The sequence below is a fragment of the Taeniopygia guttata genome, chromosome 14 (assembly GCF_048771995.1).
Source record: "Taeniopygia guttata chromosome 14, bTaeGut7.mat, whole genome shotgun sequence".
In the NCBI taxonomy this organism is placed as follows: domain Eukaryota; kingdom Metazoa; phylum Chordata; class Aves; order Passeriformes; family Estrildidae; genus Taeniopygia; species Taeniopygia guttata.
Window position 1 is genome coordinate 14,038,033 of NC_133039.1, and position 19,956 is coordinate 14,057,988.

Genomic DNA, 19,956 nt, shown 5'->3' on the forward strand with positions numbered 1-19,956 from the left:
ATTTTATTCTATTATTTTAAAATAATTACAGATTTTACTATAACCGTTTTAGCACTGATGGTTAAGAAAACCCTCCTAACACCAGTCCACAGACACAACTCCTGTGGCAGAATTCACATCTCCCTTTCAGACCAGATTAAAAGCTGTGTAATCCAAACTGATCAGAACCCAGGATATCCAGGTCTGCTCCTCCATAACCCCTCACCACACATTTCCATCCCATCCTGGCCTGGCCCACTGCTTGTGCAGCTGCGCTTTGTGCTACTGTGGCTAGTCCTGCTGAAAACCAGATCATGAGCTCCACACATCCTGGCTTATGAAGGTGAGCCCAGTCCTAGGAGTGTTTGTATCTGCCCAAGAGACCAGAGAAAGAAAGCTCCAAAGAAATCCAGAAACTATGTTATCAATGCCACCATGAAGGCGCCCAGTTGGAGCACTCTGGTTTAATTTGGAAGTTTCTTTTGTTCCTCAGAACACTTCCTGTGCTCAGCAATACTGGGAAACAAACTTATTCCTCATTTATACTTCCCTGCAATCTAACAAATCCAGCCAGCATCACTTCAGTGCCAAAATTACCTTTTAACGTGCAGGGGTAGCAGAATCCTGCTCACCCACACATGAAGGGAAGCAGCACTGTGTCCCCAGGTGACAGAGTTAAAGATGCTCTAACAGTGCTAAGTAGTGCCTTCATTTCCAAATGAGAACAGATTAAGGCTCTTGGGAAGCAGAGCTGATTCCAGAGAGGGATCACAACCTGAGCCTGCAGCTGGCACTGCATAATCAGAGGTGAATTCAGGGGTGCTGGAAGTCACTTTCAGCAGCATTGACAGTCAGACCATCAGAGAACCTGGACTCTTGTCAAATCTATTTTCACTCTCCCAAAAGAAGATTTCATTGTTGTTTTCAACCAGAACTCTGCTAACATTAAAGCTTTAACAGGTTTTTGCCCCAGTGCTGCCAAGTTACTATTAGAGAGTGAAAATTCCCACTTTCAAGGAGGCTTATGTAGCAATTTTCAAATTATTAGCTTGCCACTAACAAAATGCACAGACACATTCCAGCTCTTTCTAGGAATTTCCTATATAGCTACATTAATAGGTCCATCTGTATATGCTTTTCTATCTCTGCTTTGCTTCTATTTCCAATCTTTCCACTGGAAACTACTTGATCTACTATTTTCTTTACAGTTTGAAAATTTTGCAGGGCTGCATCCCACAGGAAGTTTCTCCTTGTTGTTGCTACAGGAACTTTATGCAGAGAGATACCACTAAATTACAATGCTGCAGGATGAGCATGGAGCTCATGACAAAAATGAAGAGACTGAACTGCAACACAACTGGGCTTTCCTTTTGTCAAATAAAGTAAATTAAGTGAGGTGTCACCTGGAAGTATTGGAAAATAAGCAAATATTGCTAAGGAGAATGTGACAACACTGCTCAGAACTGAAAGCAACAAAGAGCAGAAGCAGAAATCCCACTGCCCTCAGGTGCAGGACACACTGGGAAGAAAAGAAACCCACACCTAATTTATCCTGATGCAGTTCTGCAGATGGATCACCCAAATCAACAGCTCAGTGCTGCTGGAAGGGAAGGGCCCATTCCCCTTCCTGCTGCCGGACGCTTATCTCGTGCTGGCTCTGGCACTTGCCAACCTCTCCAGAGCTGCTGCTGCTTCCACACAGCACAAACCAGCCCCAGATGGAAAGAGAAAGAGCCCCAGACAGAAAAACCAACCATGAATATTTCATGCTAGGCCAGTAAATGAACTGCTCACAGTGGGGAAGGCTGAGAAGCACCAGAGCCATTAGAAGGAGCAGGGAGAAGGAGGAGCAAGGAGGGCAGTGCAATTGCCTTTTCTTGGCAGCAATTTTTCAGCTACTGGTGGAAATGCAGCCTCAGTTCTAACTGACACCTAATGTCACTCTAGGTAAATTTAAACTTTCTTGATAGATCCTATCAGCCAGGCAGGAAAATCCAGTGCTGTGGAAAGCCTGTGATATTATTAGCCCCCAAGGGAATTAAGGAGTCTTTAGACTCAGTGCAGAATCCCGAAGAAAACACCAAGTTCCTTACAATTTACTGCTCCTTACAATTCCAGTGTTTTGAGCTGCCTGTATCTGTATGTAGCACACTTATGGAATTAAGAGATTTGAATTCAGTACAGGTTTGGATTCCACAGGGATAACCATGAGACTGTGACTAAACATGAATTAAATTCCAAGTTACCATTCTCGAAGTTGGTGACAAGACAAGTAGCAATTGGTCCTTTACTTTGGTAAGATATGGTCCTTACATTCTCAGCATGGTTCTCTGGCCACCCTAAAGACTTAGAACATTAACCTGAACATGGAGAAAATCAGTATACCTCAGATTTCCAGCCTAAACACTGGCCTACACTCAGGGCATGGCAAAAGATGCTCCAAGGGCTGGAACTCCTCTGCTCTGATGTCAGGCTTGGAATGCTGGGGTGTTCAGCCTGGAGAAGAGAAGGCTCCAGGGAGACCTCAGAGACCCTCCAGTGCCTAAAGGGGCTCCAGGAGAGCTGCAGAGGGACTCTGGATGATGGCCTAGGGTAACAGGACAAGGGGCAATGGCTTCCCACTGGCAAAGGGAAGGGTTAGATGGGATGTTGGGAAGGAATTGTTCCCTGGGAGGATGGGGAGGCCCTGGCACAGGGTGTCCAGAGCAGCTGTGGCTGCCCCTGGATCCCTGGAAGTGCCCAAGGCCAGGTGGGACAGGACTTGGAACACCCTGGGACAATGGAAGGTGTCCCTGCCATGGCAGGGGCTTGGAATAGGATCAGCTTTATGGTCCTTTCCAACCCAAACCATTCCATAATTTTATAATAAACTGCAAGGAGACTCTTTTCAGAGGCAGCAATATCAAGCAGCAAATCACATTTGACATTACATGACCTTTCTCATGAAACAACTGCAACAAAGTGTGTTAAAACCCCAAGGACAGACAGTGGCTTAGACAGATTACAGACAGAAACCAATGCCAATAGAAACACACCTCTTCCTGGTAGCTCGTCCTGTAGGCCATCTCCAAATCCTGATCCAAGAAGTTGAGGCTCAGCTTGTTAATAGGTGGTTTAAAGAAGTAATCTTTCATGAGGCTAAAGAGAGAAGACAAAACCAACATCAGTTTGTTCAGCTGTACCTCCTTCAGGCCCCCCCAGACTGTGGCTGCTGTTTCTAGGGATGCTGGCACTTGGCTTTGAAGTTCTTGTGGTTTTTCTTCTTTCTTGATCACCAAAGTATCCTCTTACCCACATCACTTGCTCAGTCAAAGGAAATATTCTTTAAATAAAGCAAACTTTTATACTTCCAGGAAGAGTCTAACAAGTCCTTCCAGAAATTTAACAGATCTAACTGATGAGTACAGATAACTGTAACATAAGCCAGCAAACAGTAAAGGTTAATTGCTGCTACAGACACACAACCTCTGGAGACACGTGCCTGTGGGATATTTGTGTCTTGGATGGAATTCTATGGCTCAAAGCAAGCCAAGGATGACAAAGGTGACAAATTGTTATGGGGGGAAAAAAAACCCTTTGCCCATTTTAGAAAACAGCAGTTTCTTGTTATTTCAGACACTAAAATAACTCAGTAACTCAACTGGGAACATTCCCTTAATGATCCAGGCTGCAGAGAAGAGATGGAGAGCTGAGATTTACTTCTGAAATGGGAGATCTGGAATGACCAGCACATTCAACAAAGGCAGTGACAACTAATGACATCAGGGCTAAGGAACCCAGAGGCAGCATCTACCAGAGGGTGTTTATCCCCTCCTTCACCTTCATCTTTTCTACAGAAGGTGAAAAAAATCCAACAACAACAAAAAAGAGGCTTCAGTCATTGGAAGTCGGGTTTATTCCCCATCCTCTGGAAGAAAACTAAAAAGCTGAGTCTTTAGAAAGATAAAAGTCGGAGTTTTGCATCAGCAGTATGAGGTTTATGAATGAAGTTTCCTGATGGCACTTGATCTGCCAGTCTCTTCTCCCCTGAGCAGGTGCCAGGGAGCTGCAGGGACTCGAGAGCACCGAGTGCTTCATGCCCAGGGTCACAGAGCAAGGTCACACCTGCTTGTGGCTGGGCCAACCCGTCCCCCTGCTCTGTGCAGCTTCCAAACACACCCCTCCTTGCCTGTGAACCTCCTCTCCTTTTCAAGAAAATGATTCCATGTGTTATTTACAGGGAATTGTTTCTAAAATCCCCTCTGAATCTAAAATGGGGTGCCTGCTTTTCCAGTGCTATTCCCACCCTGGGAACTGCAGCACCAGAGCCACAGGCAGAGTGGGCAATTTCCAAGCTGGTGACTCTGAGCAAAAACCAGAGATGCACATGAGGTCAAATTCCAAGCAGATGAAGAAGTTGAAAGAAATTTCCTACAGAGCTCGTCTGTGCCTGGATTCTTTTTTTTTTTAAGGGGGTTTGATTTCGGGGTCATTTTCTGTTTATTTTTATGGAACTCTTGCCTAAGAGGTTTTCTTGGAAGCTCCCAGCACAAGATGGCATGTGGGAAGACTTTTTTTTTTTTTTTTTTGAGATGCAAGATCAACCAAACACACATTCCCAGACTGATGCTAGAGAAGACAAAGGAGTCTAAGCATGAATATGGCCAATACTTGGTAACTTTTAAACATTCTGGCTTTCGCCAATACATAAAAAATATCAGGATACTCTGAAGGAATGACAGGATACATTCACTTGAGACACATCTCTCTCTTTCATTCTTGTCTTCATTCCTCACCTTTCTTAGACATTTCTAAGAGTATCTTATAATAAAAATTTTGAAAGCTTTTGGGTTGTTTTTTTTTTTAAGTACTGTTGAATCCCCTTTCTCCCTGCAGGGAAGCTCAACAGAGGTGGTAATGGTGCTGTTGTGCTGGTTAAAGACGTAGAAGGAACAGTCCAGCTCCACAGTGCAGCAGGAAACAGAAGGTGGAACAGGAATGAGCCAGGGTGAAGGCAGCATTCCCGGGGCCTTCTCAGCTCCCTCTCAGCTCATTCTGTCTCCAAAAGGAAGATCCCACTTGATGAAACAGTCAAGTACATAATCTGTTTCCCAGGGGGCCTCTGCCTCCCAGCACATTGTGTTCCCCATATCAAGCAAGTCTGGGAAGTGGGAAATGAAAGAAATGAACAAATTTTAAAATAATGAAGAAATATTTAAATAAGAAACTGCCCCAAGGAGGGGATGAAGGGCTGCACAGAACCCAGTTCTGGGGGAGCTTCATACATCCCTGAGATTCTGCTCTGGAAGTCTGAAGAGATCATTGTGAGTACTGCCCTGATCAGCATACCAGTACTTCCTTCTTGTACTTCAGAAGGTTTATAACCTAAGAAATACCTAATTTTTGTTGGAAACAAAAATCCTCAAACCAAGAATCCTTTGAGGATATTCCCAGTGAAATTAAATTCAAACATTCTAACTCTTACACTACAATTTTTTTTAAAGAGCACAATAATGTGCAGGTTACAATGAACAAAGCATAGGATTTTTACAGAAGTAAAGCCAGACTCAACGCTGAAAGTATTCACTGTTTGTCAAATATAGAGAATTAAGTTGTAAGAACTGGTAACTTTCATAAAAGGACTCTTTTGTAATGTACTAATACAAAGATGCCATATTAATACTGTCTTTAGTAATATTATTTTTAAAGAACATTGGAATTGTGCCAAGGTATCGGCTCCAAGGTGAAATCTTGGCATGCAAAAACCTCTCAGCCACACAGCTGAGCTCAATATCCCCAGTGTCCAGCATTTCCTCCCAGCTAGCCCCAGGCAGCTTCCTAATGCAGTCTACAGACTCCTGAATCCCCCCAGGATATGTTTAACCCTTCCCAGCTCTGCAGGAAGCCTGTGGGATTAATTTATGCACTTCATCACCACATCTGGGTCAAGCATTTTCTGTTAACAGGAATTAATATCCAAGTGCCTTGCAGTGGAAATCACTGCTCAGTGCTCAGGGAAGATCACTTGTCTTTGAACAACATCAAACCAACACAGCAGAACTCAGTGAAAATGGGGATCCTGTAAAGTGCCCATGAGGAAGTTTGGTCCCCTCCTTGAGACACCTCAAATTCCCCATTCAAAAATCCTCATAGATACTGGATTAATCAAGACCAACATTATGTTTTACAGAGGGGAACCAAGAACATTTTTTAAATGACTTATTCCATATTATTTCTCATTGAGAAATGTTGAAAAAAATCAGTGTAAACTGGTAGGCTTAAAGCATTTCGCATAGATCTAATTAATCAGAAGATTATTTTTGGAAAGTTATGTTTACATGAACTGAACTCAGTAGAGAAGTTTCCCTGGCAACAAGAAATGGCCCACTTAATATGGTAATGATGATATTTAATTGGGACCAAAAAAAAAAAAGCCAGGCTTTGACTGATCTCAAATCATGGCACTCCTTCTTCCAAATGAGAAAAAAATGCCCATTTTGGGAGTGGAGGAGGAAAGCACCAGAACACAAGAACTTGAGTGAGGTATCTTCAGCAGACCGACTGCATAAATTAAGCTACTTCTATAACTTACAGTTTGCAGCATGCTGGTTACATTTTAAACAACATTCCTATTTGTTCTGGCTGATTTCTGCCAACATCTGGACATTCCCAATCTGTCCATTTTCTAATATTTGGAAATATCACTTAAACCTCCATTCTCAGCCACTAATGACAGACCACACACTGAGAAAAATAATAAAGAACCCTAAATTTTGACTCAAGTGGCAACAGGAGAAAGGTAAACTGACAAAATCCAGGTGAGAGACTGGAGAGGGACTCCTCTCCCTCCTTCTCACCTCTCCCTGTCTAAGTCACGTTTCCATAAAGGTGATGTTGTCCCTGCTCCAAACAGCTGAGTCCACAGGAGAACACAGTTTCAAGGATATTTAGACAAAATACCCTCAATGTGAGTGGAAGCAATGAAACAAAAATAGCCATAAACAGTAACAAACTCCAGGTGTTTAGCTGCTCCAGTCAATTCACTGCCATAATGGAGATATGGCTGTGTGTTGACAAAAATCCCACACTACTAATTTTGAAGAATATTTCCTCTGCCCAAAATATGCTTTTTTGTTTGAAACAGAGAGAGAAACTCATTTTACAATATCTAAGTAGATAGTAGGTCCATGAGAATTCACTCCTATTAATTCTGTTTCCAAGACCAGTAGGATTTCATTATTAGTCACAAGTTATCAGACATTTTTCTTTTACTATTAAAAAATGTGAGTTTTGTGGTTCAGATTTTATGCTACACCTTAAACTGCAAAGGAAGGTACACACTACATGTATTAAGTGGACTTTGGATTATAAAATGGAGTTCAGCTTCATGACAAGTGATTTAAAGAGCACTTTCCCCTTCAAAGACTCAACTGAAGGAGGACTGACAGGAGGACTGTTCACTATGGAAGCAATGAAAAACTGGTTTTACTTATTTTAAACAGAAAGTTTCTGATGTCAAGTTTCTACTGTAGTTTAAGCAGAATAAAGACTAAAATCAGAAAACTTCTAACGTGTTGTATGCTGACAAGAATTACTGAAATCATACAAAAAGCCCACAAATACTAAAGATATGGGACCCCAGTACTGCCTTCTCACCTTTACAGGGTTTTCCACTGCACAGCTCCATTTTCCTTACCTGTCTTCTTTAATGACATCCACAAAATGGGCATCTGTCTTTTCTCGGATGTTTTTGAACCTCAGGGGGAGCAGAGCTGACTGGTCCAGGCTCACTCCGCCCCAGCGCCCCTTCTCCTGCAGCATTTCATACAGAGAGGTTTGGCTGTTGCTGAGCTTCTCCTCCTGGGGAGGACTCAGAAGTCCATTCCGGGTCTTTGGGCTGTGTCCTCCTGGAGCCTGGACAACAGAGAGCAAAACACACCCAGGGAATGTCAGCAGAACCGACAGGAGAGGTTGCAAGGAACAAAAACTGAGAGGAGCTCTTCCCTCAGCACCATGAGCTCTGCTCTGACCACAGGGACCAAGCTCCCCCTGCCTTGAATCCATCCACATCTCCTGTGCATGCATCCCCCACACCTCCCATGTGCCTGTTCAGGTGCCACCTTTGTGCTTTCTATGAACCAGCTCTCTAAGGAGCAGAAAACAAAGCACATTTTCATACACTCAATGACAACCAACCACAAGCCCAAATTTCATTCACTCATCTTACGGTTAAGATTCTTCTTAAAAGCTTTTAAAATACACATTTAATTTGTGCTGACTCTCCCTGGGTCATGAGACAGCTCACTCTGCCAGCCCTTGCTGATCCTTCCCCTGACCACTCTGGGCCTGCTGCTTTCCCAGAGGTTCCCTCTCTCCCCCACCTCTGGGAACATCTCATCCTACAACAAACACTCCTGCAAATTAAACTACATTTCCTTCTCTAAGATATACTTTTTTTTTTCTGGTTTTCTTTTGCCTTTGTGTTAGTTAAGACAACTTTAATTTTGATAACAGCTTACAACATGGCTTAGATACACAGTATCCCAATGCTGCTGTCATTGGAGAACACAAATTACTTTTAAACAAAAAATAAATTTATTTTCATGGAGCCTGAAATTCCCTCTTTTACATTTTGTTTGACCTAGACCAATATGTACTGAAGCAATTCCAAAAGAATTAGACAGCTAAGTGTGGTTAGAATGAAAATGAACTGCAGTTAGTCAGGATCATTTTCAGATGCAAACACAGAGCAAACTTGGCATATTTGAGTGTTCATCTCCCCCCCTCCATATCTTATCACTTATCATGTAGCATTTATCCTCATCCTGAAGCCCACTCATGACAGAAGTTTCTCCATTCCTGCTTGTACAGAAGTGACAAGCTCCTCCAGAAGACTATTCTTGGATGCCACCGCAGTGACCATAAATAAATACCATAAATATCATCACCACCCCAACCACGTGCTGAAATATGTTACTGATATTGTAAAATCAACTTCGTTAAAGTTAAAAAATATCTGCTTTCTGGCATGCAAAATCAATTCCATCTCCTTGTGTGATTTGTCCTGTGAAGCAAAGGAGGCACAGAACACAGAAAGCTGAAGGCAAAGGTTCAGACACAGCCAAGGAAGAGACAAGACTAAGGGGGCAGCAGGAGAACCCTGTACAGGGAAGAGTCAGGAAGCCCTTGGGCTTGGCTCCTGTCACAGCCAAGACCTCCAGAGCTAAAGCCATAACAAGGTGTGCTGGAATGGTTCCCTGGAGCGACAGGAAAAGCAGGAGGGCGGTGGGTTGTGCTTCCCCTTCCTCCCTCCCTCCCCAGGGGATGCGGGATCCCCACCCTGTGGGCTGCCCCGACCGAGGTGTGAGCCCCAGAGCCACGTGCTGGGAGCCAGGAGATGGAAGGATTCCCAGTCTGGTCCCTTGTAGCCCTCACAACAGTTGTTTTGGCAGCCTGCAGGTGTTCCCAGCACAGTGAGCAGCTGAGGAAGGAATAGGAAATGGGGTGGTTTCCTTGGTGTGCTGCAGACCATAATCACCAGAAGGGAAAGGGGATTGCAGCCACAGATCCCAGCAGGGGCACACAAAGAGCCCTGGGACAGAGGGACACTCCTTCTCACATAAAAGGCCACCAGGTTCTTTTCTAAGAGAAGACACTGAGCAGCTCCTGAGCAAGTCCTCCTACATCTCTGCCAGGTTATCCAGCCTGCCCAGAGGGAACAGGGCTATGGAGCATCCTGTAGAACCAGGACAAACCCCTCTGGTTTTGGGGTGAGGAGGACTAGCAAAGAGAAACCAAATCAACTGACCAACCAGCTCTTAGTGAAGAGCCTTCATTGTTTGGTGGGTTTGTTTTTTTAACTTACACTAAAGATTGTATTTGCTTAGAAGCATTTCCCAGGACAACCTAAGGCCTAAAGAAAAACTAAAAGTCATAGTTATTATCTTTCTCCTCTTCCTCACCACTCCAGCCACTTGTTACCTGAATACTAGAAACCAAGAACTCTCAGTTTTTGCTCAAAGAAAAGATTTGGACTCCTAGGCACTGTTTGCTTTCCCTGCTGTTCCTCAAGATCATCTGAAAAATGCAGTGAAAATTTCTTTCTTTCAAAGAAGGTCAGCATGGACTTTCTCTTTAGCTCCTTGGCAAAACCTCAAATCCCCAAGAAAATTCTTCCCTTCAGTCAGCTCAAGGTTTCTCTGTGCTCTGTTAATCTTAACAGGCAGGGATTAGAGTATGAAACTGTTTGTGTAGGAGAAAATCTCTATTTATTAAATGTTGTTAGCTCCAACGTTACTGGGACTTCTGAAGGCAACAGGCTGTAGGGTTTCCCTGAAAACTTGGAGGCTTGGTGGGGAGTTTCCTCTCATCAAGAGACAAGGAAGCTCCAGGGGCTGTTGGGAGTCATGGAAGTCCAAGGATATGATTAGATATCATTAAGATTCCCCAAAGACAGGAGACGTGAGTGCAGCATGTGCTGTGGGAAGGGAATAGAGATGGGTAGAGGGAGCTTATGGCTCTTCTTCCAAAGAGAGCTGAGGCTGCAAGGAAGTCTTGGGAACCAAATGCCAGAGCAACTTTGTGCATGTGGCTGTTCTTTGAGCTTTCAGTTCAACAGGCATTCCAGACTTAGTGAAAGCCATGACATAGCTCCCACTTCCCGAATCAAATCCAAGAAGGACATGAGATTTGGGCTCCATGGGAATTCCTCCAGTGAAATTACAGACCTCTTCCTCAACTCTGTATGAAAATCTCCTCCAAGGAAGGTCAGCTGACTTGCTGATTCACACACATGAAGCCAGTGCAGCTACAGTAGGAACAACTTAAACCAGGCAGTTGGCACCTAAGGACAATCAATCCCTCTTCAGTCAGTTCTTGGAGATCCCTGCACGTGGGCAGAGGCCACCTGGGGAAGAAGCATCTCCTGCCTACCATCTTGGCAGCCCAGGCAGATCTCCCACATGTTCTCTGTCTTAGAGATCTCAAGCTGGTTTGAGACAAGTCCCTGCTGACACCTCCCTCAGGGCTCAAGGGATCATGCTTTTTTTCTTTTCTTAGGCTGTTTCCTGGAACTCTGGCACAGAGCTGCTGTGTAACACACCCCTACAGCCCAGTAAAGCAGGCCCTGCTTCTGAGCTTACAGCTTCAGCATGAGACAACATGTCAAACACAGAGAGGGACAAACACAGATTAATGCAGTGGCTCAGCACTGGCAACAATGCTGGCAAGTTTTTCAGTCAGCTTTACAGGTGAGAAGAGCTGTAAGACAGACATGAAGAACAAGATCACTGTCTCAGAGCATGTCTACAAAGTGATTCTGCCCAGGGAGGGAAAACATTATATTTATTTGAATATAAAACAACCAGGTAATGAGCACTGGTCCTCAGTCTGCATTTAGCTTAACATTCAGGGAGGAGTGAGAGGTGATAGGCAGAGCAGAGGGGCTGCAAAGGCCACAAACAGGACGACAAACAGGCAGCTGGCGTGGCAGAGGAATTAGGGGGCTTCAGTGAGAGTATCTAAGCAACAGGCAAGGAAACTAGAGTGGCAGCAGCACAAGAAATATGAAGGAGGCTGTTTCTGTGGGTCAGGAAGGGATGCAAACTGACTTAAAGCTGTGAATTTTGTGTGTGAACAGGAACAATCTTGTCTTAGAGTGGTGATGCAGGAGATGCTGGCAAGACACGGAATGGTGGTGAGGTGACCCAGCCCCTGGTGTGAGGATGGAGAGTGTGAGAGTGCTCCTTAGGCCCCCCTCTTTGGGTACCATCAACATAGTTTAAAGAGTCCTAATTTTAGGTTCTTCTCTGGGTCAAGCTGAGCTCACAAAATTACTAAAAGTTTTGAAAATAGGGTCGGGGGGACTCAACTAAATTTTTGAATGCAAATCAAAAATCAAAATCAGAATCAATTCTGCTGCTTAAGAGCTTAGATAAAGGAATAGGGGCGGAAAAAAATAGAAAGCCAAGGGAAGCAGAAAATTAAGGGAAAAAGGGAAGTGAGAGATACTTCAATTACCTTTGTACTGTTTTTATGCTCATCCTGACAACCATTTTGGATAGCTCCTTCATCTATGCTGACATCGCAGTGGGGAGCAAGGGTGGTACTACATGAAGGGCAAGGCTGAAATGAGACAAAAGAATTTTAGCCAGGAATGTTCTGGTGTCCTTGTAGTATGATGCAATTTGTAATTCAGTCCACTTGTATACTTGCAGCATGGTTCAAAGATAAACAAAGCTACAGAATGGGAGGCAGGGAGCAAAATTTGACTGGAACAGAATGCACCATTTCAAAAATAAATCACAGATTTGCTGTTTGCTGAAGCTAAATCTAATCCAGGACAGCTTCAGTAGTGTAAGATCACAGATACACTGTGATCATTGTCCACAGGCAAAGGACTTCCCCAGGAGGAATAACACACTCTTTAGTAGGAGAAGTGCAATTTCCCTGGGTGAAACCTGCCTGCAAAGGGATCTGAGTGCCTAGGAGAGAAGACAGCACAAAATGCAACAAAATCCAGAAAAAACATGAAACACCATGATGCATTATGAATAGTCTGGGGAAATGGAAAGCAACAAATCTGAAACAAATAAAGGAAAATGCTTTTTCATACAGAGCCCTAAGACAAGGGAGGGGAGCTCAGGCTATCATATATTGTTGGAGCCAAACACCCAGCAAATGCCACAGGGAACAAGGAAAGCAAAACCATCAGGATTTGTACCAGTTTCAGTTGTGCATTTTGGAAGAAACCTAAAATACTGCACTTTGAGCTTTTAAAACAAGCTAATTTCTTCAAGTTAAAATGTAATCTTCTTTAGGGGAATTAGCCCTGGAATTGCATCTTCCAAGTTCTTCACTCTCTTCTCCAGTGCTGGCAGTGTTGAGGCAGGATCCTGCTCAGAGGGACTATGAGCAGCTCCTGGCAGCTCCTCTGTTCGGGGTGACCAGGCTCATCAAAGTCTGCTACTAAACACCACACACCACATCAAGTTTTCCAGCAAGAACTTGAGCCTTTTGTCACAAACTCAACATCCCATTTAATTTTGTCTGTTTGTTCTGGACACATTCAAGCCTCTCTACTCCAAACCCACAACTTCTGCCTTCAGGTTCACTCCCCATTTCAGAGACCAGCATGTTAAGTCTTTTCAGAACTAACTTTTCCTCTAATGCCCCTTTCCCACCTTTGATGTCCCACCTGAAAATACCCAGCATGTTTACTTTTCAGATGTTTCTCCCAGCCCACTCTTCCTGTGACATCTAAAAATTCACCAGTGCCTCTCAAAGGCTTTCATGTAGCACCTGGAGCCTCCTCCAACAGCAGTCCTGTCTGCTGCTCCTGAGTCCAGGCTGGGCACTGAAATTACTCAGAGTTTCCTAACCTGCCATCAGATAAACAATTTACATCCAGTTCTGAACCTGTGCTGTCTGAACAAATACCAACACATAGCTGAAGAAACTATGGAGTTGGTTCTCAAATGGTTTTGTTTAAAAATAATCGCTAACTATCACAAATGTCTTGGCCAGTTGGCGGAAGGCATGACTAGATGGCCTAAAAAATAAACTGGCAGTGGCCTAACAAGCCTAACTAACTAACCCTCTAGTAGTTAGATTTAGATTTATCCATGGCAAAAGCCAGGTGATGGTGACAAAAAACCAAATACCTCCAACAAAAAAAGAAGAAATCACTCCCTGTTTGATGCTGCTAATAAATTAGCAACACCACATCCAACACTCAGCTCCCAGGGTTAAGCCAGAAGACAAAGGGCCTGGAAAAGCAGCCTGACCTTTGAGAAGAGGCAGAAGTTCCTCTGCCTTTCCCCATGTGTTCAAGTCAACATCATTAACTTCCCTCTCTATTGTAGGCATTCAGAGGCTCAGTGTGCTGTGACCTCAGTGCCATGAATAAAACATTAATGCACTTCCAGCAAACACTAAGACAAGCAAAGGACTTTCTGTTTTCATACCAAGCAATCATTAAAACATTTTTACAACAGCTTATGATTCCCTGTCAAGTGAGGCATGTCATAAAAGATGATAGGGAAGATAAACTGATACCAAAACCACTTAGGAAAGGTAGAGTGTTTTCATTCAAAAAACCACCTGCTATTATAGATTTACTCAGAGCTTTTACCCTCTGTGTTCACCATTTCAGTAATGTAAACACATCTTATTGACATTCAAACTGCAACAAGGTTTGCAGTCAAATGAACTACAGATACACCAGAGGAGGAAATACAATTCCTTTCATGGATCAATTGCTGTTTCATTCTCCCTCCTGACTTTCTTTTACAGATCTTGTCCTCTAGAACATCCCTTCAAGCCCAAAATGTGAAAGTCATCCTTTGCATCCAATATAGCCACTTATTCCCTTTAAAATAAAAATATTTCAACTTGCCTGTAATTTTGCCTCTCCTACTTAAGTCTCTTTTGCAGAGCTGGAGTCATCTCCTCCTACACTGACACCATTTACAGCTTTGTATTTAAAACAGTCGGCATGTAAGTCATGATTCTTTTGCAAATTATTATCTCCAGACCCTACCAGCAAGTTGCAGGCTTTAAAAAAAACCTTCACGAAAAGCTCAAGAGCTGTAAAAAAGAAACCCACTCCTTTTCAAAAATTGTGCATGATCTCTGATCAAATTGCAGTCATATCTTGTGGGGTTTTTTTAACATACATATATATTTAAAGCAGAGGAGGGGAAATTTAGATTCGATACAATGAAGAAATTTTTTACAATGGGAGTGGTGATACACTGGCACAGGTTTGCTCAGTGAGGTCATGGCTACCCCATCCCTGGTAGTGTCCAAGGCCAGGCTAGATGTAGGGGCTTGGAATAACCTGGGGGAGTGGAAAGTGTCCCTTCCATGTCATGGAAAAGCAGATGGGCTTTAAGGTCCTTCCAACCCAAACTATCCCATGATTCTGTGATTCTCCCCAGGAGAGAGAAGGCTGCTGCACGTTACCCTCAAGAGCATGCTGTGGAGACAGGAATCCCTGGACCTGGCTGTGCTGGAGAGGCAGGGATGCTCCACACTCCTATGCTGCCACTACAGCCACAGAACAGGTTGTTAAGCCAGTGCTCACACAGCTGCTCCGTGGTCCCCACTCTGACATGAGCAGGATGCTCATGGGATCACAGGGAAAGCTGGGCTTGGGCTCATCCAGAATTCCCTGCAGCACCAGGGATGTGATGCTCAGGAATCACAGCTGTGAGGCCACTTGGGAAATCCCTGGTCAGAGCTGCAGAGCTGAGGGTGATGAGTAAAACCAGGCACCTCTAGACACAAACTCTGCAGTAGCTGTAGCACAACAGGGTAGCCAAGGGAGCTGAATTTGGGCTGGCACTTGTCTGAGATGCTCTCCTGAGCAGCTTCTTTTAGCTTCTCCTTCTCTTACTCACAGCCATGCTAGTACTTTTGCACTCTACAGACTTTCACTCAGCAACGAAACACTTCAAGGGCCAGGAGGTGGATTGCAATGATTCTTGTGAATCCCTTCCACTCACGATATTCTAAATAGCAATTAACACCCAGCAATAGTCCCAGAACATCAGGGACAAAGCGTGATGGGGCAGCAGCATGTTCCACATCACATCCCAGCTGCTGAGGAAGAGTGGTACAGCTGTACCTGACCTTGTGCAAGGTAAATCACTCCACAGTTTAGAAAACACGTAACAGAGTTGATCCTTAACCACAGACTTCATCTTGCACCTGGATCATCTTAACAAGTACCGACCCAAGTCCGTACATAACCATGTTATCAAGCCCCAGCTGCAGGTGGGTCAGTCCCATCCTTCACTGCAGTTTCAGTCCTCAGCCACAGCCTCCTCTGCTGTCTGACATTCCCAAGGCATCCTCACTGTTTCTCACGGAACAGCAGCCACAGCTCCACTGCTTGGCTTCATCCCTCCTCTCTCCCTTCTGCTCCACACAGGCAGCTCAGCAATCCTGCTCCACTTGGCACATTCTTCTTCCTTCACTGCTTGAAATGAAGGAGTTTCTGTCACTGCCACACCTGGACCTCAGCACGACCACAGCCTGGGCAGCACTCACAGGTTTATCTGTACAGCTCCCCCCAACTCTCAGATGTATTGTCCTGCCTTATTTGCCATTGCCTTCACTGAAAGGCAAGAGAGAGATGGAAAGCTGGTGCCAGTAGGATGCCAAGTATGTTCTTTCTTACACAGGAGAAGGAATAGAAACATATCACCAGCAACTTGGATGCTGTCAAACTACACTCTGTACATTTTGGGGACAGATAAAGATGGCTAAGCTCCCTTCCGTAGTTCTCTAAGGAGCTCACTTGACATTGGACCATCTCTTTGGGTCAGCCCTCCAGCTGATCTCACCTGTAACCCAGTGTTTTTACTTCAAATCTTAAAATTGGGAGCAGAGGCAGGGTAAAGGTGCCCTACTCATGCTCTCCTAACCCAGGAAAAAATGAGAAGCAGTAAAAATTAAGTAACATGAAAATTATCCTCACATCAACTCTGTCAGCTGAGTCTCAAACCTGAGTTGAAGAAATCCAGTCAGGACTGACCACATTGAAGTGTAAGGACAGGGACCTGCAGATGGCCACCCCTGGCTCTGACATTTGTGCCCACCTCAGGTAGCCCAGGAGAAGGAATTCTTAGCACAAATTAAAAGAGAGAATAGACATCTGTTGTTTGGGAAATCTGTTCTGAGATGGAAGATGGAGAGTAACAGCAAAGCTCTGAAGCAATACACATTGTTTCACAGATTTCCTTGTCAAGAGATCTTGTGAGAGGTGTGAACATAACAAAGTGTCATCATTCCTCCAAGCTGAATCCATACAAATCATTGCCCTCAGCTCCAGATATAGGTTTCTAGAACAAGCAAATAAACCAATCTCCCAACCCACCAGAGCATTTTCTCCCATCACAAAAACAATCCAATTATCTTTTGCAGGGCTGTCTGCTGAATACTCATGAAAAGGCTCACAGGTACACGACCTTCATGACAGAGGAATGGCAGAATGGCAGAAGCAGCAAAAGCAGAAAATCACAGAAGTTACAGTAGCTGCATAAATCACATTCTTCCCCCCCCCCATAAAATTCAGACCATTGAAAAAGCATCACTGAACTCTCAGTCCTGAAATATAAATATTTATTAGAAACCACCTTTGAGAAGTGCTCGCCTTATTTTAGGGATTGTTTGCCAAGTGGGGAGCAAGGCATTTGACTTGGTAAATTTTTCTTCCCTCAAACTGTTTTGTCACTCCATGTACACACACCCATACATATGTAAATATGTAAAGCAGTGCATAAACAAGCCCATAAGATTTCCCCAGCCCTGCCTTGAGATCTGTGCTGCTGGGCTTTGAGAGGACAACTCACCTTGGGCTTTTCCACCTGTTTGGTTGTCTTGGTCAGGTCGCTGAAGTTCTCGGCTGACGACGTTCCCGGTGTCCTGGCTCCGTCTGCTGACTCCAAGCCTGGAAGCAACGCTTGAGAACAGCTGCACTGGGGCTCCTTCACCTTCTGACCTGAGATCAGATAGGTCTTTAAACCTACAGCAAACAGAAACGACCAGTCAGAGCTACAGAAAGACAAAGAGAACACTCCTTTGGGCTGCTCAGACAGTGACAACCAAAGCACTACCAAGACTCAGGAATACAGCACACAAAAAAGACAGTGGCTGGAAAAACGACCGGGAATACAAATATGCTCTGTGCAAAGTGGTGGCAAAAAGGGTTCCCCAAATCTGCTGTTCGAAACACAAGAGGTGACTCTGACACACAGCAACATGTACTCTCTTTATTCCATTTTCACTCATGTACTTCTGAAAAACCCAGCTAAGACCTTATGTATTTGCTTCTAAGTCATAATTTGAGCTTTCACTTTAACTCTTTACTTCTGGAAAGGATCTGCAGCCTGGTTTTCACTGATATCTGTATTAATATTCTACTTCTGAAAAAGCAGCATGTACTCCTTCACTTGCCAGAGAGATGTCGTGAACATTACTTAGTGCTGGTAGCACATTGAGAAAGGAAATGGCATTTAAGTGCTAGAAATTCTGATGGGTTTTCATAGTTAGTGCAGACTTCACATTTTTAAAGAACAAAATCAATCTCCCTCTCTCGCACGTACACCCACACACGCCCTCTGCAACTGGTGTATGAATTGAAGCATAATTGGAAAGCAGATCCAATATTAAAGGCCAGGCTGGTAAATAGCAAGTTGTATCAAGCTGAGCTGTATCAAAAACCTGTTCAAAACATGAAAGATTGGAATTTCATTTAACATAGCACTTCTTTTACATCCTTGAACTTTGCGCTGTGGTGTTCTGGGCTATTTCTAGACACAAAGCCTAAGAAGGAGCTCTTAATCACAGCTTTCTGAATTCACAGGAGTTCATTTGATTGCCACTGGATGGGCAATGTCCTGCTCACCACGGAGGGGCACCAATGTCCCCCAGAAAGAGTGGAGGGCACCAGCGTGCAGAAGGGCAAAGCGTTGATCTTCTGTGGTGCCAGAGCTCACGTTCCCAGGGGATGCTGCCCCAAACCCTCCCTGCCCCAGGTTCCTGGGATAGCTGCTGGGTCCCACCTGGGTCAGCTCTGCATCCCCTCCCTACCCCTGAGACTTGGCTCCCAGTGCAGCCAGACGTGGCTGTCACAGCCATCGACCCATTCAGCTGGCTCCATCCACGGGGTGAGCGCTGGAAATAAATGTGCCAAGTTGCAGCCTGTGGAAGAGGGCAGGCTCCTGCTCCCTGTGATAAGGTCACTCATAACCTCCTTCACAGACAGAAAATCATATTCCATAAACCTTGCTTTAGGTCTGTAATGCACAACACAGACTGTACGTGGCCAAAACCTTTCCAATAAAAATAATTCTGGCACACTAAGAGCAAATTTGCAGTTTCTCTCTTTATTCCACTCGTAGCTTCAGCTCCTGAACATGACAAGCAGCACAGGAAGCCACATCCCTACCCACCATGTTCCCCTCAGGCTCCAAAGCTGCTGGGAAAGCTCTGCTGCTCTCACACAGAGCTCCAAACCCAGCGCACTTGCTGGCATCTCGAGATGTTTGCCATAGCCAATCTTTATTTTTATATCATTTATAGTAGTGCTCGGATTTTATTTGGCAGTGCTGCTTAATAGAATCCTGACTGCTGCTGGCTTCCAGATGTCAGGCTCTCTCCTTCAGACTTCTGCTGATGGGGGCTGTTGTTTGAGGCATTCACCACAATCAGCTCACAATTATATGTTTACTGTGGTAAAGGCTGGAGCATTATCTGACTACTCCTATTTTTAAAAGCTACCTTAAAGCAACAGAAGTAATTTCCCTATTCCTATTATTCCTCCAATTCTTTTCCTGAACAAACATCTTTTCTTTGTTTATTGTACTTTTGAAAAGGCACTTTTTATGTCTTACTGTGCTGTGCAGGAAAATTATTTTGTCAATCTTGTTGCATGCAGTAAAATTATCTCCAGTTTGAGCTCCACACCGAGGAAAAGGGGGAAAGGCTACAACACACCAGACACTGCAGATGGATTTGGGAAAGCAGAATCCAGCCTGAAACATCAGCTCCTTGACCCCAGTCCCCACCTTGTCCTTTCCATCCCGGGCAAACCCAGCCCACAGCACATCAACAGCAGCCACTTTGTCCTCCAGGCTTTAAAGGTGGCTAAAATGCTTGTTTGTTGGCATCAAGGACTCTAAAAATCTCTTTATTCCCTCCTTGTGCCCCCCAGCCCCACCACATCCCTGTGTAAGGAGTGTTACTCAAAATTTGAACTGGGACAGAGAAAAACGAATATCCTCTGTGTGTTTTGTATGGAGCCAACAGGAGAGCCAGGAGGAGAAAAAGGTTCTTTTTATTAAGTGTTGGAAAACGAAGAGGTGTAAAAACCTCTCATCTTTACCAAACTTTACTAACATGGCCTAGCTAATACTTGTTTGTTATTAAATCCTTATGATGGGAAAACTCCATTTGCTTCAGCGTTCCTTGGAACTCTGTACACTTCACAAA

At 44.3% G+C, this 19,956-nt stretch overlaps 1 protein-coding gene across 2 annotated transcripts in view; it reads right to left on the minus strand.

Annotated features, from left to right (window-relative positions):
- The window catches only part of ADCY9 (adenylate cyclase 9), an 82,644-nt gene that overhangs the window by 20,688 nt on the left and 42,000 nt on the right, over positions 1–19,956 (minus strand). The window contains exons 2-5 of one of the 2 annotated variants that reach the window (XM_002194859.7): positions 17,316–17,488; positions 11,977–12,081; positions 7,655–7,872; positions 3,015–3,117 (exon numbers count right to left, since the gene is read on the minus strand). In XM_002194859.7, the coding sequence (XP_002194895.5) occupies positions 3,015–3,117; positions 7,655–7,872; positions 11,977–12,081; positions 17,316–17,488 (599 nt within the window). The remainder of the gene's footprint in view (positions 1–3,014; positions 3,118–7,654; positions 7,873–11,976; positions 12,082–17,315; positions 17,489–19,956) is intronic. The other variant, XM_030285269.4, reaches the window with a different exon arrangement.